Source organism: Anas platyrhynchos, chromosome 2, assembly GCF_047663525.1.
Source record: "Anas platyrhynchos isolate ZD024472 breed Pekin duck chromosome 2, IASCAAS_PekinDuck_T2T, whole genome shotgun sequence".
NCBI classification, from domain to species: domain Eukaryota; kingdom Metazoa; phylum Chordata; class Aves; order Anseriformes; family Anatidae; genus Anas; species Anas platyrhynchos.
Window position 1 is genome coordinate 29,979,307 of NC_092588.1, and position 27,986 is coordinate 30,007,292.

At 42.4% G+C, this 27,986-nt stretch overlaps 1 protein-coding gene across 1 annotated transcript; it reads right to left on the reverse strand.

Moving 5' to 3' along the window:
• On the reverse strand, positions 1 to 27,986 carry ZBTB10 (zinc finger and BTB domain containing 10). The gene is made up of 5 exons (XM_027452396.3): positions 26,735 to 27,986; positions 18,900 to 19,797; positions 6,825 to 6,998; positions 4,553 to 4,728; positions 1 to 2,130 (listed from the first exon to the last, which is right to left on the reverse strand). The coding sequence occupies exons 1-5, from the start codon at positions 27,740 to 27,742 to the stop codon at positions 1,825 to 1,827; spliced, it is 2,562 nt and encodes an 853-aa protein (XP_027308197.1). The 5' UTR covers positions 27,743 to 27,986; the 3' UTR covers positions 1 to 1,824.

A 27,986-nucleotide genomic window follows, 5' to 3' on the forward strand; every position in this document is an offset into this window, starting at 1 on the left:
TTGAGGATAAAAAAGTATTTTAATTCCCATATAACTGTAGTTCAAACTTATCTCAGCTTCAATCAGCAAAAACAACGTCTTAACATTATGTTACTGTTCTACTGATGTAAAGGACAACAGTAAAGCTTGTCTCTTTAAATACATACCAACTTTGATCAGATGGAGCACCATTAAGATTCTGTCCGTCAAAGCATAGTTCAAAGTTATCCACACAACTAGCATAATTTAGTTACCTGATATAAAATAGGAAAAAAATATACTCATTTTAAAATTAAACAAAGCTGAAGAATATGGTGACCCTCGATTGGTTTTTATACAGTACTGTCACACTGGCCTAGCTATGTGTTATGATAAATGCTCTGCATATTTACTCATTGTGACATAATAGCACATCAGATGTATTGTTCCAATGATTGCCTGAATTCATTTGCCTTACTCTAGAGAACACCAAAGAGTTTAAGATAAAGATGTAATGCCCTCCCCTCCCTGTGAAAGAGGCCTGAAATCATTGGTACAATATTACAAGCTTAAGAAAAAAAAAAAAAATCCACGTGGCTACAAAAATTCAAGTTTAAATGCCTCATAGAAAATTTGAAACAAAGAGTATAGGGAGCATATCATCCTGAAAAAGACAACTCAAAGAGCATTATTTTGCTTTGGACTTTGTTTTGTTTTCTTTAAAAAAAAATCCAGCAAATTAAGTCAACAAGTTAAATGTAATTGATTTATATTAAACGCTAGCAATATCCCATTAAATACAAAAGAATAAAAAATAGTTTGTGTTCATTTTAATGACAGACGATGGGCACAATAGCCTAGTGTCCAATTCATATCACATAAACTAGCCAAAAAGCGGACAAGAAATTATATACCAAAAAGTCGTTTAATATGACACTTTCTCCATTTCTTGTATTTTCATTTTGTGGGACTGAGGTATACAGCAGGGGAGTCAAAAAGTGTGGGGAGTGAGGGGAACCTTAGAGGGAAAAGGAAGCTTTATTACATCAGATACTTTTTAGCATGACTATCTCTTTTGACTAAGGGGCAGAAGAGTTACCCATGCTCTGATCAGTCTATTAAATTAATAATTGGTCATTTCTTCTGCAAGATTATTTTGGAACTGATAAGTCAATAGCAAATTTCTTGAAAATTCACAACTGTGAAGAAACAGACTCTAAATTAATGCCATCATTAACATCTCCAGTGCTTATCACCTGTACCACCTGCTGGCTTAGAGCCAAAAGTTTTAAAACCAAATTTCAATAAGGTGTTGGCATTATCTGTGATGCATATTTAAGGAACTGGCTTTCACCTATCGGAGTACGGGAGAGGTAAGGTTTGTATGGCAAAGACATGCTTGTAGGAACAAAGCCACTATCCCAAATTAGCTTCACTGGTTCATTAATAAAGTATGAGTGGAGTTGGGGAAGCTGTCTTTGTATTTCCATACCAAGTTGCAATTTTCTTCATTCATGTTAACAGATACATGAATGCGTAACGTAAGTACAGTTACTACTATGTCTGAATAGGACCCAAGTAGCTATATCCTATAAATAATAAAAAATACATTTTTCTTTTGATAACTGACTGTAGATGTGAGGACTCTGTATAATTCAACCAAATGGTTGTATGCTGTACAGTCCTGTGCAAATATCATAAAAAAATTAATAATCCTTTTTTGCTATAAGGCTTTGACCCTACAATTTTCACAGCAACATAACTACCATCCAGCCTGTACCATATTTCGCAAGCCTTCAGTCCAGAAATTCAAACAGTCAATCCATAGAGCGTCCATTTCCGGCACCCCGAAGCCATATGCTCTTGTCAGTCATCTAAAGGCATACAAACTTCCCCAGATTCATCCCATCGAGACTGGTCATTCTGTTCTTCTACGTCATCACCAAGCTCCTCATCACCTTCTCCCACTTCATTTTCCTCGTATTCTTCATCCCTAGGGAAATCTGTGTCCTGCACCTGGTCTGCTCCCTCTTGCCCTCCAGGCTGAGATTTATCTGCACAGTCTACACAAACTCCATAGCGTCGAGATCCATGTCTTATTCCAACGCTGGCTGCTAGCATAAAGATCTTCTTACACACCATACATTTATACTTTTTATCCTTTTTATGCACCTATGGAAGAGAAAGATTACAGGGTGAAAACACGTTCATCAGATTGTGCTTGTATATATTAATAGCAGTACTCTAGTACCAATTACTAACAAAAAACATTTTTATTACCTCAACGCTGTTCAGAGGAAGAGCAGTGCTAGAGATCCATTCTTACTACATCAGCTACTTCCCTAACTAAGCCACCTCCTTACTGCTCAGTGGGTAGCTGAATAGCTGCCTGCTCTGTAAGGAGGTGAGTGTTCATTTTTACAGCTGCTCACAGTTCAGACCAAGACACCAAACGGCACCAAGAACAAGTATAAGCACTTACGTTGCACTCAGTATCCTACCAGATATGCTCATTTAGAAAACTGCTGTTACAATTTTAAGCCCAGAAAAATTATAAACAAGCAGGAGTTTAAATTCAGTTTGAATTGAAAGATCAGGATCCCTCTTTTATACCCCCAACCCAACGCCAGCCAAGCAAAACCAATGCTGACAACACTTTTTCACTCCTGTTTGAATTTTCTGTCCTTGAGACTGAGTGAGCCTGCATGCAGAGTTAGAAGACCACTGTTGACTAACTTGACTGAACATAAATTTTAATATTTAGCCAACAGTGCAATTCTAACAGAGTAGTTGCTGTTATACATTTTAAGAACAGGGAAAAATTAATTCAAGAGTACGTTACTCTTACAAGTAGCTCAACTGGGCAACAATAAACAATAGTTTTTGTCTTGGAAAAAAAATGAAGTCGAAGGCTTTTATCTCATATCTTAAATAACCCATTTGAGGTCACGTTGAAAAAGTTGCTCTTTCAGATAAAAGAGAAAGTACCACCCAGATGAGGAAAAAAAGCAAGGTCAAAAAACAAATAGTTACTTCAGTCCCTCTTAATCTGTACAGTTGATAAAATTTAGCTCCTGGGACACATGGTATCACCACCAATAAGGCAATAACAACCTTACTTCCTCTGCCCAGCCAAAAAAACACCACATATCATCACCACATCCATCACTGCAGTCACCTACACATACTACAGAACACAGTGTCCTTCAGACTCAGTAACATCATAGGTAACTCCTGTCCCTTCAAGCATCTAAGCCTTCACCCAGTGGCTCATACCAGCAGGATGAGAGGGAGCAGATTCAGACTAGAAAGGTATATTTGAACTGAGAGAAGTCAAGCAGGATGAAAGATTTTTAAAATTTTTAAAAGAAATTTACTTGCCTTGCCTACCTGTACAACAGTTTCAGGAAAACTGAAAATTACTACAGTGGTCTTAGGCATAATCTAGAATTACATTCTTATATATTCCCATAATCATTTACCTTTAAAAATATTACTGGCTAACAGAAAGTCTATTTTATGACAGCACAGGACAGAAAGGAAAGTTAAGACGACTTGCACCAACAGCTCTTTACTGCATCCATATGAAAACCTGGAAGCTCACAACTAGATTTTCTACTCATTCAGGAACCACAGGACAAAAGCCAAGGAGGCTACACAGACTTTGTGGAAAACCTTTGTAAGCTGACCCACTGGTTCTCAAAGGCCTGAGAAAAGCCATCAAAATGGAGAAAAAGCCCAAATTACCATATTTCATGTAGTAGCCTATTTTGAGTATGTGCAAAATGAGTTTGTTGTTGTTTTTTGTTTTATTTTTGAGATCACAGCTTGAAGAAATGCTACCACCTTCTCTCTACCAATATGATCTTACTTCTGTTACCTCCCTAAAACACATCCTAGATTTTATACAGTAAATACTATCATGAAATCTCACCTGTTTCCTTAAAGACTAGAAACTACCTGCAATGTACCCAAGACAGATAATAGACTCTCGGACCCTTCAGATAAGTAGCACTCAAATCAACTCCCATTTATGCAACATACAAAGGACAGGGTAAGCTCAACTGCTGAGTAGATGGTACTTGCAGAATGTCAGTTCAGAAGGATATTTACTGTCTGTATCTCACGTACTTCTCATTTTAACCAAAATCTTAAAGCACGTAATACACTACAGCACTGCCTAGTTGTGAAGAATTTCACAACTACCCCAAGATGTACAATTCTTGTTTAACATGGTGTCCTCACAGAAAATGGTGGTGCGACATTATAGAATATGCAGACGTGCTACTCTACTGCTGTAACACTACAGCAAAATTTCCTTTCATTATCTACACGATACTTACAAATCCTGCAATTCTCATGACCCTTTCAAAGTAATCATCAAATTACCTATCAGAACTCCAGAGACTGTCTTAATTGGTACTGCATTCTACTGAATGCACTTACTGCATGGAGTACGAATGTAGGAGGCAGTTATGACAGACATTTATGTTCATCCATTTTAGATTAACATAAAACAGTTTTACATTTGTCACAATGTAGTCACGACCCCACTTGTACATGTGCATCACACACACAAACAGATGTTACCTACCAAGGAATGTCTCTTTACGTGCTCTCTTCGAGTAAACAGCTTCCCACAGATGTCACAACTGAATGATCTCACGCCTGTGTGAATGAGCAAGTGTCTCTTTAGTGTTCTTCTGTATTTGGCTACATAATTACAGTGTGGACACTTCAACTTGTTCATGATTAAAGCAGAGGAATCGCCTACAAGAAAATAAGCCATCAGGAGAAAAGATGATGAAACACAAGATAATTTCAATATGTTCTGCCTGGTGCACAAAAATAAGCAGGTGCCAAAACAATAAAGCACCCACGTGACTTTTCATCAGCCAAATCAGAACAATGCCTGCCTGCCTGCAGAAAACCACAACTACCGGTGGGTCCAGCACGTATGATCTCGCTAGAAAAATACCTAGCTGTAAACAAGGAATTTTAAGAACAGGAGTACAGATCAATTCTGTGAAAAAGTAGCATTATTTCATGAGTCAGAGTGAGTTAACTGCAAGTTAGCAATAATTCCATTTCCCAGAAATCATCTATACCAGAAAACACTTTAAGATTAGAAACACTGTAGGTGTGACATTTAGAAAGTTATGATCTTCTCTCCCAATAATTTATTTAGAACTAAGTGCAGGAAGTGCCTGCCCTAAGATCTGAATCTATATCAAAGGTATAACCAAGCAAGAATGAATACTAGAAAAAAAAAAAAAAAGAGGATAGTAAAAGGTAGCATAATTCTGGAATAGCTACAAGGGTAAGATATTGGTTTAGATAACTACTCTATTAGAACTCACTTAGCCTCTCCCCAAAATCTAATTCAGTCTAATGGCAGAATAAATAGAGCATAAAAAACTTCTGGAATTAGCAATATCCCAGTTTTGTCTTCTGAAAAAGGGACCTATTAACATCACTTGGCCAGGGACAACACAGCTTGCTAAAAGGTTATCTGAAAAAACAAGGTTTACTACAGTTGCCTATTGCTATATAACATAGAAGGGCACAGGATGCTGTGACAGTTATGAAAATGGCCACACAGGAATATAAAGATTTTGAGAAAGGTGAGATAAGAATTTATGAACATGATTGTAACCATCTACAAAGGAAGCATCCAAAAAGCTCTATTGCCACGTGACTATGTGCGAGAGTTTCTAACTTGCAAGTTGGCAGGAAGAAAGCAAAAACTAGTCTGTTATGTGTACACCTCTAAAATAATGCCTCCCACTTAAAAAACTTCAAAAATTAACTTCCATCATAATGTGGAAGTTAAATTTTGCTAGCATTCAAAAATTGCCTTGGTGTATCTGAGCACCCACGCAAACTGCATGTCACCATGATGTCATGTAAGGGGTTACACGGAAAAAAAAAGTTCAAAAAGGGGTTTGAATTGTAGTTTTATATACTTCAACAGAGGTACAACAGACACACAGACATCAGGGCTGTAAGATGTATGGGAACTTAACAGACTAATAACAGGCAGACCTCAAAAGACATGAGTTTGAATCCCTTACCCACTAGTGAGTTTCACCTTCTGATGACCCAATTTCTTCCATTTGTAAAACCAAAAATATCTGAAGTAAACCATAAACCACATACCAGTAATATCTCAAAGTCGTACAGAGGCAGGAATTACCATTACCCAGTCTTATGCATCCTCAAGGTCCTCTTTTTTTAAACTAAAGACTGCATATTTTGATGATCTAGCAATAACAGTTTAAGATGTGGTGTTTTTTTGGTACATTCCAAATGTTTTCAGACAGAAAATAATTACAGGTAATTGCTCACTTGAATAAATAAGACACGCAAGCTGCAAAAGCGTAGGCTACACACCACAAAGTTGACTGAAGATGGCTTTAGTTTTTACTGTATTGTATGCAAAGCCGATATTGTATATTTTTTTTTATATTAGGAAGTATGCTGAGATCTAATTTAAAAATTATAAACAAAGATACAAAGTTTAATAAGTGTTCAATTTTAAAGCCTAATTAATCTGTAGCTAGCTTATGAAAAAGCTATCAGACAACTAAAGACTTCAGGTACCTTCATATTCAGGCACAATACAAGAGTCAATATAGGTCATGTTCTGTTTTAACTTTCCCGTATGTTTGAATTCCTCTCTCTCTCTCACTCCAAAGAAGTAGTCTTATTTACATTATGCAAAAGGGCAAATGAAGTGGGAGAAGATTATGTAAACACACAATCTAATAAATCTCTATGGAAGTTAATCAAATATTACCTGCAGCGACACACAAGAACTGCTATCAGCGACAAAAAACAACCTGTTCTGTATCAGATATACTTGCCATTTTCCCAAGCTTCTTTTGGCCAAGATTCTGGCAGCAGTCCATACTTGAAGTCACTTGAAGTACCCGGCAGCAATCCGTACTTGAAGTCACTTGAAGTACCCGGCAGCAATCCGTACTTGAAGTCACTTGAAGTACCCGGCAGCAGTCCATACTTGAAGTCACTTGAAGTACCTATTACAGACACAGTATTACTTCAGCTTCCCTCCATCTAATCAGTCAGTTTGTATCTTAAAATATGCATCTTTCTTCAACTGCTACAAAAAAGTTCAAAACCTTAGAAGCGTAATGGTTATCAACCTCTTTCACATCATCTTCAACACTGAAATGAAGGAAGCTCTCTTCATGTTTAAAATGAAATTAGATCGTTGCCTTGCTCTCCATGGCATCATTTTTTCAACCCCAACGTGAGAAAAATTCAAAGCCTTTTTCAGACCATGACAACTTTTATGGTAAGGATATTTATTCCGTTGCTATCATCATGCCAGTGCTAAAAGTTTTCCAGTGCTTTCTCTTTAGAACTACTCAGTGCAGTGACTCCATCTGGCCTACCACAGGCAGCCTACCAGTTGGTACAAATGAACCCGTTTTTTACTACAGGTGTGATTTGCTTTATTGCTTTAAACTATCTCAGTGGTATACAAAGTGTTTTACATACCTCTATTTATACTAAGTATCCTACAGCTATGTCTAAATCCTTTTTTGAATAATCACCCCCATTGCTCTATAACCACATCAATTCAAGAGACCGTAATTACTAGAAATACACCAGCTTGAAACACCAGTTTGTGTGTTTACATTTGGTCTTTAGACAAGCTCTTCCTGCAGTTTGCGTGGCCTTTGTAGTTTTTACCCTCCTTTAAAAGAACAAAATTAGTCAGAAGCAAACAATGCCTTGAAAAGAGAAAGATATTTGCTTGTTATAAGTCTACACTTTTGTAACAAGTAATATTTGCATGAGTGAATACAGAATCACCGTTATATATCACACAGAAAAAGGACTATAAATAGCACACCGAAAACTGCACTAGGCATCTGACAGAACTGTATTTGTAGGTCAAAGACTCTCCTGGCAAGAGAGCAAATCAATCTTCCCCCCCCAGTCCCCAAGACAGAAGTTTGCTGGAAAACATGAACTCATAAATCCATTACTTTCCTCACAGGCACATAATTGTTAAATAAACAAACTGCAATGGAAACTGGCAGATTTCCTTTTATTTGTCTGGATGGTGCTGAGATCCTCACCACACTGGATTCCCAACATCACTGCTGTCAGAAACCTTGAGAAGGACTTCACAGCAAATGTATCTATTTTTACTTTCCTCCCTGAGACTGTAGGTTTTCATGGTCCAAAGCCTTTTTGACTTGTCCCCATGCTGCTCATTCCAAGGATTTTTCTAGGAAAGGAACTTCTTTCTCTCAGTGTAAACTACAGTTTCGTACAGCTAGTAGTGTAAGCAGCACACCAAAACACCCATAACTTACCGTTTTATTGGAGAAAAATACCAATTATCTATCCTTGCAGCATTAGGCATAGGTATGAGTTTTATTTCTCACTCACGCAGTATTACAGTTGGCAGCAGCAGTTGCAACATGAGAAGACGACAGTTCAAAAGGACATCAATTAACAAATAGGAAACCCAGAATTCTGCCATATCCTTTACACAATGGCAAATGATAAGCAAAGCTGTATTGCGACTGCCAAACCACAGAGTAAGCACAAAGCTATTCCAACCTATCTGAGCTTTTAAAAATCACAGCTTGAATGGATGAAGTAAGAGAAATGTCAGTATTTTAACTTACCCACCTAGCTATTTCGGCATAGAGAGAGAAGGGGGGGAAGGGGCAGGGAAGACTAAACCTCCCTCTTCCTTGGAAAAAAAAGTAGTAATGAGGACATTTTACCAAAAACCTTTTAAACTACAAACTCCAATAGCCGTCATTATATCCAAAAGAGGCAAGAAGTCCTCCCGCTAGCTGGAAGCTGCATTAGTCCTGCAAAGCCATCTCAGCAGCTCAAGCAATAGAACAGATACCCTACAGGCATGCCAACTCCACATTCCTTTGAGGTGAGCACTAAACCTTCCTTCTGTAATATTCGAGAAAGGATTAGTGAGGAAGCAGAGCTGTACAGCTCCGGGCAAAAGCTAAGATGATGACTTCAAGGCTAAAAGCCTCCAAATTAAGGCAGATTTCAGGAGCTAATAGAAGAGCAAAACACCTTTTATAATTTAAAACGTTAGACCTTTTCTTCATGGTTTTATTCCCCCTCCTAACAGAACTGCCCTGTCTCTAGCTGTACAGTGGAAGAACAACAATTAAGGCATTTTACTCAGTCCTCGTCCCCTCCCTTTTTAGGAGAAGGACCTGCAAGATAACAGACAGAGGCCTTGACTGCATAACGCACGTGCTGTGTACAGGCAATGATAGCACACAAGATTTCAAAATAAGCATACAAAGACTGACCAGAAGTAAAAGGTCCAGCATGCAGACATATAACACCATCACTTCGATGGTTCTTACACATCTAGGAGAATTCTTCTGGATCTAGGAGAGCACACAGGGAATTTCACGAGGAACATCTAAGCTCGCAGCTGGTATCGAACTTTGAGGGAAGCCAGGAGCTCAAATCCCTCGGGAGACCTAGATCGTAGCATAAGGCCCGGCACAGAGCCAAAGAGACTTCAGAGCTGTAGTCTAGCACAGATAAAAAGCTACTAAGTCTGTCTACCTCCAATGTGAAGAGAAGACCTGCTATAACATGAAAGAACACTGGTCTAGATACCACAAGAGATAAGAGGTTGCTACAGACATCTCGGTCTCTGCAGAACACAGGATTAAGCAGATCATAATTAAACCTAATGCTTATTCCTTCTCAGAATAATGTGTTGACCTAGAAAACCTTCTTTCTAGACTGTGCACACATCTCACATGCTTAAAACACTAAAAATGAGTTTGTAACATCTCGTGGCTCATCCACACACACAGAACATGAATTACACATAACCAAAGTGCAGCCCAGGCTCCAGCAGTTGCCCCAAGGTGGACACGCAGCCGACAGCCACATCGGCTCCCGACTGCTACTGAGCCACGTGTAGGATGCCACGAACCCTAGGGGCTCGCAGTGCCCTCTCCCAGCCCTCCCACCCAGGCTACAGCTCCTCTCAAACCTGCAGCTGTAGTCACCACTTATGTTGTTCCTGGCAAGTTAACACAACCCCAGATTTTGACAGGAGACTGAAAGCAGCTCCATACACAGCTGTGGGGGCAGACCAGGCAGGAGGAGTGTGGGGAGGGGAGACAACAGAATCCACACAGTAATGAGAAAGGCCAAAAACCAGGGTAATCTTCTGTATCTTCAGACCAGTTCATCTGACCACAGCTTTCCCCTCATCTAAGGATAGCTTTTTACAGCTTTGTTCATTCCTAAAATAAGCGTAGGTTAATCATTCAAATGTCAGCTGGCCTCCAACATCCACCCATGCTTCCACCCTGCGTGGAGAAGAGGCTTCTATTAGCAACCTGATCTTTTCTTTTTTTTAAAAAAAAAAAAAAAAAGCAAACCAAGAACCAAAATAATACCACGAATAAAACAGAACACAAACTGGTTAACTATCAGCATTAAAACTCTCACCATGTCAGTCTGAGAGGAGATTAAGGCCGTTCCAAATACCATGAAGGGGTCGTGTGGGCTTTTACGCGACAGAAGAACTTCATGGAAGGCTTTTACATTTTAACTTGTGCTCCTTCTCAGGCAAAAGGATAACCACAAGCCAGACGCTGAATTTCAGTTTTCAGAGCAACAGGTAGGGAATATCACCACGAAGAACACATGAGCAGGCACATCCTTAGTTGGACAGAGTTTGAGTTTTTCTGCGACCAGAAATAAGCTGAACTTTTGGGAAGGAAAGGAGAGGGGAAAGACTGAGAAGCTCAATGACAGAAGATGTTGAACAGGTCGCTATAGAAAGAGGTATGGCAGCAGGGTGCAGGAAGGGAAGGGATACAAACTGCACAGCAGACACAGTTCCCTGTAATGAATCCAGCTTCTGTTTTCTTCATACATATATTACCACCAAAAACAGTGCCAAAGGAAGAAGAAAAGGAATAGGACTGCTTTTCTCCCCAACTTTTCTGACACTGACTGCTTACTCAGATCAATTCAGGAAGTAGATCAGATAAGCGATTAGGCCAGAGCTTTCAAGGATCGTAAAGAGAGCACTGGTAATCTACTGATTCAATCTGGTTTGCTCTTAGAGAGCCGGATTTGTTGCTTATGTTAAGTAATGTGACAGGAAAAAAAACAGTGCTGCCAAGAGTTACATACTGGCAAGGTAGAAGAAAGAAAATATATTGTACTGCTTGTTCCCAGAGCATTACTCACTCCTTTAACCTTGCTTCTGAAAAGGGGTCAAGGCAGATTACTTCTCAACTGCCTCTTGCAACACAAGTCTCAGACAAACTTAAGATATTTTGCCAGTGTAATCTTACAAATACTCCCCGTACCACTCCCAAGTGCTCTTAATTTTTGCTAGCTCCCATTCATGAGAACTTGTTTACTGCCTTGACTATGGAGGCAGAACCATCATCAACTCACCCTGACAGATAACCGGCAATTGTTGCCAAATATATAATCTGTTTGTACAACTCGCTTATCATCACCCCCTCCAAATATCCCCCCCAAGAAGGGGGTGCCACTCAGTCTGTCACTGCTTACAAAGCCAGTTTGCTGGTGTCTCCAGAAAGGCAACAACAGTGAAACACGAGAGGGTGAGAGCTATCCCCATCCACATCAGTTATGGGGGGGAGCTACTGGTCTCAGGGAACAGACTCGAGGAAGAGCTGAGATCAGAAGGAACCTCTGAAGGTCACCCAGTTCAACCCAGCTCACAGCAGGGCTAGCTTCAAGGCTGGATTATGTGTTGCTTTGAACCTTACCAAGTGTTAAATATCCACGAGGATGGAGATTCAATAAACCCTCCGAGCAATCTGCTCCAACCCAACCGCTTTCATGGTCAACAGCTTGTACCTGGGGAATTTCTCTTGCTGCAACTTGTGACAAGACTCTCGCCCTTTCACTGTGCACCTCTGAAAAGCAGCTGGATTCATTGTCTCCAGAACCCCCTTAAGGCAGTTACAGACTGCAGGTAAATCCCCCTCGGGCTTCTTCATGCTGAACAAATTCAGTTTCTGAGCATGTTCTCCAGCCCCCTAACCACCTTAACTGCCCCTACACTGGGCTCCCTCCAGTTTGCTGACTGACCTGGGCTGCCCGAAACTGGGCACGATATTTCAAGTGTTGCCTTGCCAGTCCTGAGCACAGGGGACTTGCCAGTCCTGCCAGTTCTTGCTAGTTCTGCCAGCACGAGGCCAGCCTTCAGCACTGCTAGGCTGCGCCACTGATCACAGCGTCACTTGTAGTCATGACAAATACACCAAGAACCAATAGGTATTCATTTGCATTTATTCTTACGGAAGGACATAAGCACGGGTACCACTGCTACGTAAAGTGTTTTGAACAGAACAACTTTTTATGCTAAATAGTTGAAAGGAAATGTTAAGGAAGGAGTGTTTCAGTTTGTGCTAGCTTCTCTAATTGCAGGCAATCTAAGAAACAGCAGCACCACAAATGGCCAAACCGTTGTGCTAAACAGGTATCTCAGTATCATTTATTCCAGACAAACTGTGCCGAAGTCTGACTTTGTTCAGGAATACCGAGAGATTTTGTCTTTACACAGAGCTTTGAAGAAACACAAGGTACGAGATCAAGGCACAGATCTGTAAAAACACCGATCTATTGAAAAAAAATCAAACAGGAAAACCCTCACAAACAAGCATGATATAAACTTGCTACACCATAGTATTCTACTCGTAGTATAAAGTTTCTACAACATGAACACATTTCTGGTTGGATATATTTACTGATACCTGACAGGAACCAGCACAAAGAAGAAACGCTGCCTACCCCTCTACCCCACAAAACTACTCCAAGTCCTCTACAGCTCCAGAATTCACCCAGCACACAGAGCATGAGCATCTGGGCAGCCAAAACTCAGCAGCAAAGAGAAACTGAAAACAGAGCTGAAAGGAGTGATTTTAGTCCAACTACATGCCACTTGGAACTTGCAACCTATTACACTACAGCTACCAACACTGAGGGTTACCTACCCCTTCCCTCAAACAACAAAAAAAAACAGCAAACAACAACAAGAAACAAGCTACACTGGATGAATTGAACAGCAATTGGTCAATTCATACTTCTACAAACTCTGATGTGACACGGTCACACTAGCACAAAAACTCTCACAGGATATTACGGTATTTTAACTGAATCGAACAGCCCCATCGAGGCAGAAAACCTGCAGGTAAAATAAGGAACTTGTTGCTTTTCTGTACTGTGTCAGCAAAGACAGGCATTACTGAGAGTCCTTTGCCTATCCTTTAGCTTCATAAATGTCATCTGGGAGCAGGCAGACATGTGAAGACAAGAATGCAGGAAATAAAGTCTTGTTTTTATCCCCAATCCCCTCCCCCCCCTTTTTTTTTTTAGGGTAATGGTTATCTGGAGGAAAAGAAAGTGCTTTTTAAGGGAAGTTGTACTCTTTATCTTCATTATAGTTCAGAAAAAAGCACCACAATGAAGCCATCTACAATCAAACAGGATCTGAAACTTCTGGATCAAAAACACTTTCACTGCTCAGCATATGATTAAGTTAATTTGGTGTGACTTCCTGAGCTACATCTTTGAGGTGCAGGAGGGAATGCAGTTGAAGGAATAGCACGGCTCACTTCTACAGCTGGAGCTGTCCCCCAAACGAATCAAGAAGATACGCAGCCCCTGTTTTTATTTACATAGCTGTTCCCAGCATCATCACTATTTCATAAATAGTAGAGGTAGTGGAAAGATCAAGTCAACACTGCAGATCGATAACTTCTTAGAAGTGAATGTATTGCCTATGTTTCACTTGCACTGAGACAAAAAGAAGCTCTCCAGGCAGATGGTAAAGGCAAAAAGCAGAACTTGAACAGTCTGTGCAATTAGATGACAGTGCAAATCTTGATCTGGATCCAAGTGCTCATGGACACCACGCAACCTTCTTCCCCAACCCATCTGCCCTGACTTTTTTTTGTTTTAAAAAAAACAATATATGAATACACAAAACATTCCTTAAAGTTATGAGGTCAGCGGTTGTCCATTCCATGAGAATCTACTCATCTTCAGGATCATCCCGAGGAGAGGTAAATTTACTGGGTAGGGAAGCAGCTGACTCCCAGGTGTTGTATTCTCTTTAATTGCCTTTCAAAACCCCCGGGGCCTTCATTTCCAGCTTACACAAGAAATGAAGCAAACAGAGAGGTTAAGTGTCCATTAAGCGACTTAAATCTTTCACTCAGGGCATCAGCCGGACGTCTGAGGAAGATCTGACTGAGAGTCACAGAATCAGAAAAGAGGTGGAGAAAAATAAGCTTAGTTTCCTGTTAGTATCCTTGTTTTCTTCCAGACAGTCAAATGGGACTTACCTCTACAAGAAGTGTGTGTCCAGATAAGTCCCTCAGTCACTGCTTCTTTAAACACAAAGTTACCCATTCTTACTGCAAAGTCCTGATCGAGTTATGACTTGAGGGAGCAGCATATGACAAGAACTGTGACTAGCACCACGTTTTTGTAAGCAGCTTGAGACACTGTTCGTAACATACTGGAAAAATAGTTGCTTTTATAGCAAACTGAATTCAAATCCTTAAGAACTATAAAATTATCCAGAAAACTCCTGTTCCACAGAGGGCTGTTTTTATCCTGTCCTTGTTATCTTTTGCCTTGAGCCCTGTCCAATCCAATGCATAACACAGCATTATATGGCCTGAAAATCACACTAACAAGTGACCCAGTGTTAGCGTCATAACGCTACTGGAATACTCCATTAAAGTGTCTGTTAGAATCAACACGGTCAGCTCTGGAAAGCATAAGCAATACTTCAGTTGTGTTCTGAAGCCTAAGAATAGGACACACACTCCAAAAATGAAGCCCAAATGAAAAACAGATTCAAGAAGTGGTAATAAACTCACAAACAGACACTAAAAATACCAGTTGGAATCACTGAGCTTTTAAGAACTGCAAACTGACCCAGAGGTACTGACTGATTGCACGGTTATTTCCACCATGGTAAATGGTTAATTGTAGGATGCACCGTGGCTGTAAACAGTGCAGGCGTTTTTAAGATTATCAGCTAGAACAGAAAATAGCAAGATGGATGGTACCTTCAGCAGGGAGAGGCTCAGCTATTTTAATTAACGTAGCTAAAACTGGAGAGTGCTTGAAGGCTTCAGTAAAGGCAGATAAATGAAGAAAAATGTCACAATGAATTTAAAACCCATCTCAGCTTTATGGAGTTATTTGAAGCCCAAAGTGCTACTTCTTGCAGGAAAGGTGTTAAATATAAACTCACTGGCAACGCAGGGTGAGAGGAGGGAGAAGCTGACATACCCTTATGGATGGATGTCTGCAGGAAAACTCACCTTCAGCAGGCAGCAGTTTAGCACGTTTGCTTTACTGGGACACGAGGTGACAGCTCAGAAAACTTTTATTGTTGTTTATCTAATACTTACCTAGCAGTACCCAACTGGAAACTCCATCTATTACAGGATTCAAGTTAGTGGCTTTTGTTTTTTTATCCTGTATTGGCTTTTTTTGTTTTTAAGTTTTTGTAATGAGAGGAATGTTCTTATATTGGCTTCCCTTCCACCACGCCTATGGTATTTCTCTCCCCTCACAGAAAAAAGCCAAACAACCTAAAACCACAATCAAGGACACAGCAACTCACTTTGCATGTAATCAGACATCTAATAACCACAGCTGGTGTTAGTTATCCCAGCAGCACACTACAAAGCGTAACAGAAGCAGCTCATTTTCTCTTTTAGCAGCCAAAGGGAGAGTGAGAGTGTATTCCTTAGCTTGCATCACAAGATTTTACCATTCATTCTTTTTCTTCTAACTGCATTGTTTTAAATCTGTTCCAGAAAACTTTTTTGTGGATTTTTAACTTCCAGTGCCCTTTTTTTTTTAGGTAGATTTTCATCTCCGCAGGAAATTTAATCCACAACTGAGAAGTTATCATATAACCTGCAGGTTATTCTACAACCCATTCTTGACATTCTTCCAATTCTCCGTTCTTTATCCCTCTTCCTCCTCCCTCCTGCACCTTTTCTTGGGTCTGGAGGAAGCCATTAAAGAAGAGAGCATTTTACAGAACAAATGCACTTATCACCCAAGTAGCGCAAAGGAAAAGCTAACAAGCAGCAGAGGAGGAAGAACACTGATTGCTGACGCACTGAGAACTGCTGAAAGTAAGCTGTACAAAGCTCTACTTCCAGCATCTCTTCATTTCAAACAACACACATACACAAAAGAACTTAATTAAAGTAAAGGTCTTAATATAAAAATACTAGATATGGCTTCCAAAATAGTTCTAGAACAGAAAAAAAATGTAATTATGTACTTGGGATCACTTATGTTGTAGTCACAGTACCAAGGAGATCATTAATTGACACTGTTTTATAGTTTAATAAAAAATTAACTGTCCCCTACAATCACAGAGCTTTCAATATCTGTCCAAAATTTTGGACAGACACCTCAGCACAAATTCACCATGACCCACGCCTCTGTCACAGTTCTTTCCATCAAGATGTTGCGTGGAATATATTTTGTAATTTAATTCTTCAGCACAATGAATGACTGGAAACCTTGGTGTTTCTGTCCAAAAAAGTCTGAGCAAGTTCAGAATTTGTTTGATCGTTATTGCACTGCCCCCATCACCCCTTACTCCTCCTACATGAAAGGTCTGGAGCAGCTACTCAAGTTCTGTAGAATGTGTACAAGCATTTCAGTTTGTTGCAGGAGACACCATTTGTTAGATGTATACTTATTCTCTGTGATATTTCCAACAGTTAAAAAAAGTTGACTGTCTACCCCAAATAAATCAGAAGTAGAAAAAACACACGCTAAATTGTGTCAGGAACTTGGTATTTGTATAATTTACGGCACCTCAGGTCCCCCACTCCTGCTCCAGACTTTCTACTGCCCTTTCTCATGCTACTCCAGCTACACATGTTTCAGCAAGCAGTGTAGCCCAGCACAGGCAGATGTTTTATGTGGGTGCTGAAGACCCAACGTCCCCACTACGCACAGCTCTGGCTGCTTTACTTAAGGCTGTATCTAACCTGGTGCTGCAGGCCCAACAGCTGTTTGTGGTTGACACACAACAGGCATGTTTCTCAAACACAGCTTTCGTTTTCATTTCACGCAGAAGAAACCCTGTGCAGCCCAAGAATGCTTCACAATATGAATCAAAGTACATTAAGATCGGGAAATTCTCCTCACGAGTGTGTTCCCAAGCTGAACTGAACAGCTAGTGAGGACCTACCCTGAGTTCAGAGATGAAGGCTGCAGATAAGCAACCCCCTTCACGCTCACAGAGCCAGTGTTAGCTCCCCAGCACAGCTGCTCCTCCAGATCTGCTCCCGTAGTGCCACTTGCTGACAACAGACGTCTCCTGAACTGCCCGCTGCTGCTCCAACCAGACAGAGCTCCCCATAGGTCCTGTCCACACCGCTCCACTGTCACATGCCATCGCGGTGCTCACGCATACACGACACACGGATCCGCTCTGGTACAACGCAGCACAGGCACCACGTGCCCTCTGCTGGACTGCTACCCACCCACTGCCTCTTCACACCTCAGCAGCTGCCAGCACCAGAGAAAGGCTCCACAGCACCGCGGGCAGAGGGGCTTCAGGGCCCCAGAAGAACTGATCTGGATTTCTCCAGCCTTGTTTTTCAACAAGACTGGGGGCACAGCAAGAAGGCTAAGGCCATCCCTCCTTCCGCCAGAATGAATGTAGGTTTCTAGGCCTTCCTGAGAACTCAGGTTGCTTTCAACTGTGTTTTGTCACTGGCTTACAAAAATACTCTACGCCCACAGGTCTGAGTGACTTTCTTTTTCCTTAAGTTATTCTCCTCTTAATTGTACCTTGTGAGCCTGGGAGGCAGAGGATACCTACAGTCTCTTGACATGCTTGAAGGGGCCATTCATTTTAAAAGGCTTTAGAAACAGACGTGTCTAAAGAACTTTGTTCCAGCTATTTCTTACATCTACCTTTAATTTAACTCTATTTGGGAGACAACTCTGAAATACAAGGTTCAGAGTCACACTTTCAAAGTTGCCAATCCGCCTGAAAGTGATACAGGTAAACAGCAGTATTTTAAGTATGTGTTTCAGCTACTCATATGATGTAATAGTAATTAAAAACTACATTACCCTGAATTCTAAATACACTGTGAACTGTCTGCTTAGAACTCTGTGACTGTGTTTATCTTTGCATACATTTAATTTTATTCTAGCACTTACATTAACCAATATTCTTAAAAGAAAAAACAACGCTGGGAATCAAGTCACATTTCAAGATTTGCTTGCAAAACAGTTCAACAATGAGATATTCTCTCTCCTGTAAGTCATTGTGGCATCTCTTTCCCATCTGCTTCTCAAATCTATCTGCTGTAAGAGTCAATATTATACTAGCCAGGATTACTCCTTGTGCATTTTCCCAGATATCCTTACAACAAGCAGTAGTGGAAGGTTCATTTCTGTTTCTTGTTGAGACTCAGGGACACGACCACAAAAATCTTTTTGCCAGTGAAAGAAAATTATAAAGATAATCTCCATGCAGCCAGCTAGCAGTATTACCCATCAGTTATTGCTCCTTGATTTTGTGGCTAACTGTAGCTACAGATCAAATATAGGTGTGAAGATTTCAGCTTCTACTAGTTGGTAGGGATCTGCAACCCAACAGTCAGTTGTAAAAAGTATGTTATGTACCACATGGCATGGGCTAAGGCAATTCTTTTTTCTAGCTGAAGACACATTGCTGCAACCCACGAGAGAGAATCAGATTGCTGAATTATCCTAATTGTGTCCTAATTTTTAGTAAAAGACCCTAACACAGCCTTAAAAAATTACATAGTAGTGTACTTTATTCAAAAAAATCGGTTTTCAAATAATGACTGATGCTACACGATATTTACCTGCTTCTTCTTTAATAAATGACAAATCTTCTTCTGGATACGGGACTGATGGTTGCAACACTGAGCAATCTTCTGAGTTCTCTTCAGTATTAGGTGGTATATTATAAATAAATCTCTTTGCGGTTTGGTTTTTCCTTCTTGCTTTTCCAGGTTCTTGAACTGATTGTCCCTGTGAGCCCATGTCGTTCCACACAAAAACTTTTCCCTCTCCTTGAGATTCACTTTCAGCCATTTCAGGTGAGCTGTCCTGGACCCAACTGCAGTCATTCATTTGGTAGCTTTCAATTTGGGCCTCATCAATAGAGTAACCATCGTTCTCAGTTTTTATGCTGCTTGCCAAGTTGGTAAGGTTTCGTGTTGCCCAGAAACTGGCAACTTTCTGATCCCTTGGAGACATACCATCCCTGCTAACAGATCTTCTGTTATAATCCACCACAACGGTCTCCGGAGCTTCTGATTTTATACTTATGTTTAAGGCATCTTTAATGAAATTGCGGCAAGACTGGACAACCTCCGTCATCTGAAGGTAGCTGGCCACTGACATCACTTCAATGGCATTTTGGCTCGTAAGCACGAGGTTCCCGGAATACAAGAAGTCCAAGATGACAGAAAAACCTTGAACAGCAACAACATCTAAATAGGTAACAGTGGTTTGGTTACGGCTTTCTTTGTTTGTAAAGCAATACAGAGTCTTAAAGAAGCGGCTGCCTGCAACCAGGATGTTCTTGTGAGCTCTGAAGACCCTCCCACTCACCACAATATTGACATCACAAAGAATGCCTTTCTTCCTCTGTTCGTTTAGTTCTTGCAGGAGCTGATAGCAGTAAGAGTTCTCATTTGGCCTGCTGTTAAAATCACAGTATCCTTCATTATTCAGTTCCGACGGTAACTCTGACTCCTGGAATTAGAAAAAAAAACATAATTAGCTCTTAATGAATGTTCTTCTTAATCATACAATGCTATTATAAGGATACAAAACTAAACTTAGAAAGATAGAAAGATAATATATACATATATATATATAAATAATCTTGGTCATAAAGACAGGCTGGAATATATAATTAAAAAAATACTTCTGTAAACTGAGAGTCATGTTCTCATTTCACCCCCCACTCTCCTATTTGGAACAAAAACAGAACTAGCAAAATTGCCCTAAGGACAAAGGAAGTAAAATTTGGGCCAAAAGTAAGGCAAGATTTAGCTGAGCACAAAGTACTTGTCTTTGTTAAGCCATATACATTAACGATGTGGAGTTCCTTTCCTAAGATTTAACTATGTGGTTCTCACCTACCCAGTTCTTTGTTTTTCCTTAAAACTCTCCACTTTAACAGGTCAAAAGACAACCATGATAATGGATTCAACATTTGCTTAGGCTGAGAGATGAATATATAACATCTCATCTCCCAACCTATACCTGTTTTATATGTTCTAAGGAAAACATACTGTCAGAGTAGTTATAACAACAGCTAGATTTCTTCTACGGTTCTACAAATTAGGGTGCTTTTTAAAATTATTTTCTCATTGTGCAGGTTTAGTATTAAATAGCTGTATTAGAAGACAAGAGGACAGAAAACTGCAGGTGACCAAACAAAAGTTAAGCAACATTATCTAAGACTTTCTTGAATCAAACTTAATTGAAACTTCCTAGCAGCGACATCTTTAACTGCTAAATATTTAATCATACAGACAATACATATGTGTCTCTCTACAACTTTTCCAAGAAGAGATCTCAGAAGTGACTTCAAAAATCTCCTAACAGTAGCATCAAACAATCCAACACCAAGAAATGAGTTATTAAAGATTAGTTCAGGCAGAAGCTGATGAGTAACAAGAAGTCTTTACAGCACTTGGGCAATTTGCAACTGATGTTTAGACAGTGATGATTCAGATGTGGTACAAAGAAGCAGCTAGAAGCAAGCAGAAAGTAACACAGACTGGCATGTTTGAGACCATACTTATACTGATTGATCGGTGCTGCCATCAAGAGCACTGATGATGACAGGGTTGTTTTTGTGCTGGATCTCTAAGACTCTCTCCTCTTTTCTAGCAAAAAAAGAACAGTTCAGAACTGGCTGGTTCCAAAATGATTTTGAATAAGAGAAAAGTATATTTTGCCAGTGATGTCTTTTGTTTGTTTCTTCTGTTTTAAAACAAAACCAAAGAAGAGACTCAGGGGTATTAAAAAAGGTAGAGGTATTAAAAGCTCCACTGCCTCAGCATTACAGGTCAGATACAGGTAATGGGCTTTCAAGAACCCATAATGTATACTGGGGCTGAAATATATGGTAAAGCAAAGTACACTCCTTATTTTGGGGCTACAGCAGCTACATGTATATCAAAAAGCTGCTTTCCACTACACAGGAATTAATGCATTAAATGAGTACTCGCCTCAAGACACAGCCCCAGTGCTGATCAGTGGGACGCCAACTGAGCAGCTGAGGTTGTAACTACCCCCTCCCAAAAGGGATTTTACATCTACAAGCAGCAAATAATGCACAATGTAATCAAGAGAGAAAGTTTTCAGCATCTCATGCAGACAAAGTTCAGTTTGCTATCATGTTCAAGTTGCTTCTAAATCTCTCCTCAGAAAGCACCCAGCAGCAATTAGGTTTTTACATGAAAACAACCAACAGATCTCTGTCCAGCCTCAGCTTTTTTTTTTTTTTTTTTTTTTTTACTTTTTAATATATACATTTTTACACTTTTCTAATGTGTTTTAGTACATGCTCTCTGACAAAAGCAAATACTCTCTCAGATCAGGGCACAGAAACAGGAATGACATCCCAGACATGCAACAACTAAGTGTGACATTAAATTCTGAGGATTTCAGATCTGGACCAAGTTGCTGTCGCCAAGCAGCGGAGCACTGTGTAGGTTCAAAATGCCGATCACCCTGACTTTGGATCAGATTAAAACAAAAAAGATGACACCAAAGTGTTGTCACTCTAGTCCAAACCAAGCACCAGTGACTTGCATCGTACACAGCACATGTCGGGTACAGACTACAATAGCTGACAGAATTTCATTATCTGGGAGCATGTTAAACACCACACAAAGCTTAAAAATAATCTGCAGGAGGCAGATTACAGTGTCTTTTTTACAATGTCTGATTCCAGAGAAGTGATAGAGTATGTTTTAACTGAGGATGTGTATGCAGCCAATCCAGCTGAAAAGTGAGATTTACAATGCAGCTTTTCTTTAAGAAAATGACAAGCCAGCATGGTAAAAAGGACTTGCAGATTTATGTGCTACGGAAAGAAGGCTGAAGTCTTCGTTATGAAAACGGAAGGCTGAGTGGAAATAAGAGACACAGTGTAACTAACATCTGAAATACAGATGGGGGGTGTTCAGGCAAAGAGATGTGCTTACCCCAGGCACCCAGAGCTTTACGGAACGGGGTGCATAAAGACTTTTTTCAAGCTGACTGTAACATTGATCACAACTGCCTAACTGCTGCTATGGGAGCAGCTAATCCTAATGCTGCACCACAAACAAAACAAAAGCCCTAACACCCCAACAGTTAACAAGTCTATGGAAACCAAGCGTTAGCATTTACTATGAGAAAGATGGAAGAAATGTAATAGCACCCTTGGAGAGTTTCAAGCATCTCCTCTCTGAGCAGAACAGGTACAACACACTCTAATATTAGAGTTACAAAAATAATTACAGAAAAAAAAAATCAAAGAAAAGTTATCTTCAAGATTCTATTATCCCTGTTATGTTCATAGCAATCATCATAAGGGTAATGTTTTTCTGGTGAGAAACACAAGCTAATATTTCCTTAGATGCCAAGTTATATTTTCAGAATACAGACAAAAGTATTCCCTGGCTGAAGTTATCTCAACCACTTTACCTTTAAAAACTCGTAAGAAAACTAGAAAATGAAGAATTGTGTTCTCAGGTGTGGAATTTACAGAGTAAGTTTGAAAAGCTTCGCTCTGCGTGCAACATGAAGTGGTCTAACAGAACCCAAACTTCTCAGAGAAACTAATATTGAGCTCAGCTCCAATTCACATGTCTCTGAATATACGCAGAGATAAATGACTCTTTCATATGTACAATTCACTAATTAAACCTGCCTACAAGCTAATAGCTGAAAGAGACGATCAAAAACTGCTACTAGAAACTGTCTTTTCTTTCCTTTCTGTGCCATCAGCATGCCCTGCCTCCTGGGAGAAAGAGCGGGGGGGAGGTTAGCAAAAACAACCCCAGCAGATTCCACCCCAGCTGTACGTATCCGAAAAGTAGTTTTGCCACATTTTTGTAATCCCTTCCCCATTACCACACCTTGCTCTACACTATCTTTTCTATACCCCCAAATCAATTCGCAACCTGAAAAATGGACCTTGTAACAGAAGCGAGCTGTCAGGAATTCCTCCAGCACATGCAGCTACAGAGGAAAATTATCTCATAAAACGGTCTTATCAGCTCCGCTGCTGTCTGACGTGCTGCAGCATCACCCGAAATGCAGCGATTCGGAGTTGTGATGCCCCTGCCCGACACCAGGTTGAGCAGCTCCATGTCGGGTGGGAGCACTGCACAAAGCTAGGGCAGGCGGGAGTCCCTGCCCCAAGGTCCTGACTCCCTCCTCGCTGCTCTGCTCTGCTGTGAGTAACTCAAGAAGTTAACTTAGACCACTACAATGCCACTTTTGCATCTGAAGCACGATGACTTCTATTCATCACCGCTCACACAAAGCAAACAATTACAGTTCACATGGAAAAAATAACACATCAAAGGCCTTCCTCCTCTTGGAGAGCTTCTGCTTTAAACCAACATGCCTGTTAGGCTGGAGAAAGCTTTTCTGGCAGTACTGCCAAAGCTCAGCTTCAAATTATGTCCAGAGGAAAAAAAAATGGTTTAAGAAACAGCTTTAAAGAGAGGAGCCGACAACTGCCGATAAATCTGCAACTCATGGATCTAAATTCATCACAGAATTAAAATATTTTGCAGTCATTTCCCAGTGTCTTTTTTTTTTTTTTTTTTAAATAAAAATGAAACTAAGTCCATTTTCTAAAAAACCTGAAAGTAGTTTCTTGCTGAATTTTATCTCTCTCTAAACTTTAACACAGAGAGAGATTATTTTAAAAACTAGACGAGAAAGAAAGGAGTTAAGATTTTGGTCTTAGGACGAAGCACCAACCCCTGACAGTTCCATACCCTTGAATTACAGCAGCTGCAACCACTTGTGATGTATTTTGGCATTCCAAATTAAACGTATCCCAAAAATAAACTGAAATCATCACTCACTTCTTCATGTGTAATATCCAGCAGACCTATAGAAATTTCCACTGCTTTACTGTCTCAACACCTACAATTTCCTTCCCGCTCTCCAAGAGTGGCACTACGCCATATGTTTATTAGCAGCTGCTAAACATGCCCTGCAGTTGAAGCTTGTCAAGTCAAGAATACATATGTGTTGTCTCTAAGACAAAGACCAAAAGATCTCTCCCAAATTTCATTAAATTTCAAAGGCTTTGCTGCCTCATTATGCGCGTTGGAAATATGGTCAGGGTACACATTACCTACTTTTGTTCCGAGTATCTGGCAGCGTGGCATTAAGATAAAAATTATGGCGATTGCTTTGGTATTAAATTAAACATATGGATCAAGATAAGTGGACGTGCTATTAAAAAACGTGAAAGGATATGAAAACTAAACAAACCGTGCAAAGAAAACACTTATTCTTAATAATATTTGCAATAAGGCAAGTGTAACCCAGAAGTGCACCACAAAAAAAAACAACTGCAGTAACTCTTGAAAAACTGCAATTCCTCCCTTGTAGCAAGTTTTTCACTGAAGTGTGATTGCACAGGGATGCATCCAGCACTGTTTTCTACTCAGAATCACCACGCTCTAGAGCTACTGAAAGCTTACTTTGTCCAAACCTTATCATCAGTAAGTATAAAAGAACCACTGACGCATCTTACCTATCCGTTTTCATTCATTATTACAGTTACTACAATTATTTTTTCTCAAGTTATCGGTGGCAGAAAGGCAGAGGCTCATTTTTATGAGGATTCCCATGACAGTGACAGGTTAATCTTCAAATATAAGCAACACATTAACTTTTAGGCTACCGTGATGTGCAAGATAAGATTCCTCCCTCCTCCCCAATATTAAGTGTTGTGATACAAAAGGGACGGAAAGTCAGAAGGAAAGACCATTAAGTCTAGTAGGAAAAAAAAAAAAAAAAAACCAACACCTGGAATATGTTTTATTTACACATAGCTAAGGGCTGTAAGAGAAACCTCCAACTGTGCCACCAAGTAGCATTATCTAGTGAGATGGAGGCTGCACAGCAACAGGACATACCTTTGCAGGGTAATCATTCACAACAGGATGGCACAGAACATACCACACTAACGCTGAACAAAAAGAATGTTTTTGAAACGTTAAGAGATAAAAGAAATCGCAAACGAGAGCTTCAAAATAGAAGCTGAAGGTATTTCAGGCAAGTCAGGCCAAAATACTGCAGAGAATAGCAAAACTCAGATTGCAGGAAACTGATAAAGCGACCTCCTGCCATGGGACGTGCGTAACAACAGGGGCCCTAGAATTTCAGTCTGTGAATGCAGTAACTGTAGAGGCAGCATTACTCATCTTAAACGCGAACGCTGCACTTCTAGACCCAAAATACTGCTTTGGATAACTGGTATTACTTTGCAACTTCTTTTTCTTAAAGTCCTGCAGGAGTTTTAAATTAGATCTGTATCCCTTTTCTGACTGGCTCTAAGAAAAGCTATGCTTGCCTAACGTTTTATCCGTTGTTCTGATGCCCTACCCAATCCGTTAGAATAGCAGCTCTTGTCCAAGGTACCCTGAGCTCCTTAAAGTGCTCGAGCGACATGCTCAATTTAAGTGCTGCGCTGTGAGTCGGAGCCCAGATGCATCAGTGCAGCTACGGCGGGCATTTTAATGAAAACTCAGCTCTGAACAGCGAGAGCAGAGCAGTCGGGGATTAATTCCGGCTAACAGCTCGGCTTCGATCTGACAGGTCAAGCAGTAACCTAACCTGGAGCGCAGCAGCTTGTGCCTGCTGGCAACTTTACTGCCAGTTAGCCAATCTGAGCGAACTTCTGCAGTGCAGACATCCTTCGGGAGAAAGGCTGCAGGCGGCTAGGGATTCGGCAAGGCTATTCTTTAGAGCACACGCGGGTGAAAAGCTCGCAGTTAGCCCTGCATTACACAGAAGAGAAGCCCAGAAATGCAGTAATTTTGAGTTCGGCAGGGAGCGCGAAGAGTTTCACCAGTCCGAAAGCACCGGAGGCGAGCTGGCATATTACGGTGGCTTTCGGGAAACCACATGTTTATCTCAAACAAACACCAAGTTGCGACTGCAGATTTCTGGCGAAGTAACTCCAATCTAAAGGACCACGTTCGGCGGAGAGATTTAAAACGGGGAGGCGCAGCCCGGAGTCTCCCGAGCAAGGCACCGAGCGCAGGACGTCGGAAGGGCCCCGAAGGAGCGGGATTTCGTGCTGCCGAGCTCCGGCCGCTGCCCTCCTCCCCCGGGACCGCAGGAGGAAGCGGTGCCCGGCGCCTTCAATCAGTGCAGCGCCGCGGGCTGCCCTGCCTTACCTCGGCGGCACGAAGGACGGACAGACGGACAGAGGGACGGCCAGAAGGGCTCGGCAAGGGGCACCCACTGCCCCCATGCGCCGAGGCCGGCCGCAGCCGCGACAAACACAGGAAGCCGCGTCAAGGAGCCCGTACACGTGGGCAAGCGGGGATTAAAAAAAAAAAAAAAGAAAGAAAGAAAACAACAAAAGCCACAAAACTGGGCGAAAGGGGAGGCCGTCCCTCTCCCCATCCCCTCCCCCCCGCGTCCCTACCTGCTCGGCGCTGCCCGGCTCGTTGAGGCGATGCTCGGCGGAGAGGTGGTGCCGCAGCAGCAGGGCCCGCTTGTAGTTGCGGGTGCCCTTGCAGAGCTCGTCGTGGCCCCCGGGGACGGGGCCGCCGGCCAGGATCAGCTCGGGGGGGGCGGCGGCGGCCGCGGCGGCGGTGCACCAGGCGCAGGACATGAGGCCGGTCTCCTGGCAGTAGTAGAGCCATGGGAACTCCTTGAGCCAGGAGCCCTGGAAGGAGATGTGCAGCTTCTGCAGCAGGGACTTGGGCCGGGCCAGCGGGAAGTGCTTGATGCTCTCCCCCTCCCCCGCGCCCACGCTGCTGCCCTCCGCCTCGTCCCCTCCGTCGCCCCCGGACCGCCTGCTGCTGCTGCAGCTGCCGCCCTCGGCGCCGCTGCCGTCGCCCAGGCTGCCCCCTTCGCCGTCCTCCTCGTCGTCGCTGCTGTCGCTCAGCGAGCCGCCGTCCTGCACCAGCTCCTTGCCCTCCAGCAGCCCCTCCGGCTCCAGGCCCTCGGCGCCCTCCAGCTCCAGCTCCTCGTCCGCCCCCCGCCCGTTGAAGTGCTTCCGCGGCCAGGCCGAGGCCTCGCAGCCATTGTTAGCGGCGGGGGGGCCGCCGAGCAGCCCCCCGCCGCCCCGAAAGGCCAGCGTCCGGCGGTTCCGCTCGGCGAACATGGGGCCGGCGGCGGCAGCGGCGGCGGGGGGCGGCGAGGCGGCGGCGGCGGGGGGCGGCGGCAGCAGCAGCAGCTCCTTCTCGTCGCCGGCCGCCTCCAGCTCCTCGGCCTCCAGCCCCTCCAGCTCCACTTCCTCGTCCGCCCCGCGCCCGTTCAGCGCCTCGGGGGCTTGCGGCTCCCAGGCCTCGCCCGCTCCGGCCCCTCCTCCTCCTCCACCTCCTCCTCCTCCCGTCGCCGCCGCCGCCGCCGCCGCAGCCGCCGCCGCCGCGGTGAGCAGGCCGCCGCCCCGGAACGCCAGCGTCCGCCGGTTCATCTCCGCGAACATGGCGTGCGCCCCCCGCCCGTCGTCGGCGTCGTCGTCGTCGCCGCCGCCGCCGCCGGGGAGGAGGCAGCGGAGGGAGGGAAGCGGAGGGAGGGGGGCGGCGGCGGCCGCCGAGGGAAACAAAGTCCGGCCCCCCCCCGGCTCCGGCCTAAGCTGGGCGCCGCCGCGGAGCTGCCCACAATGGATCCGGCGCGGCGGCGGCAGGCCCCGGAGCAGGCCGAGCGGCAGGGCGAACAACGGAGCGCTC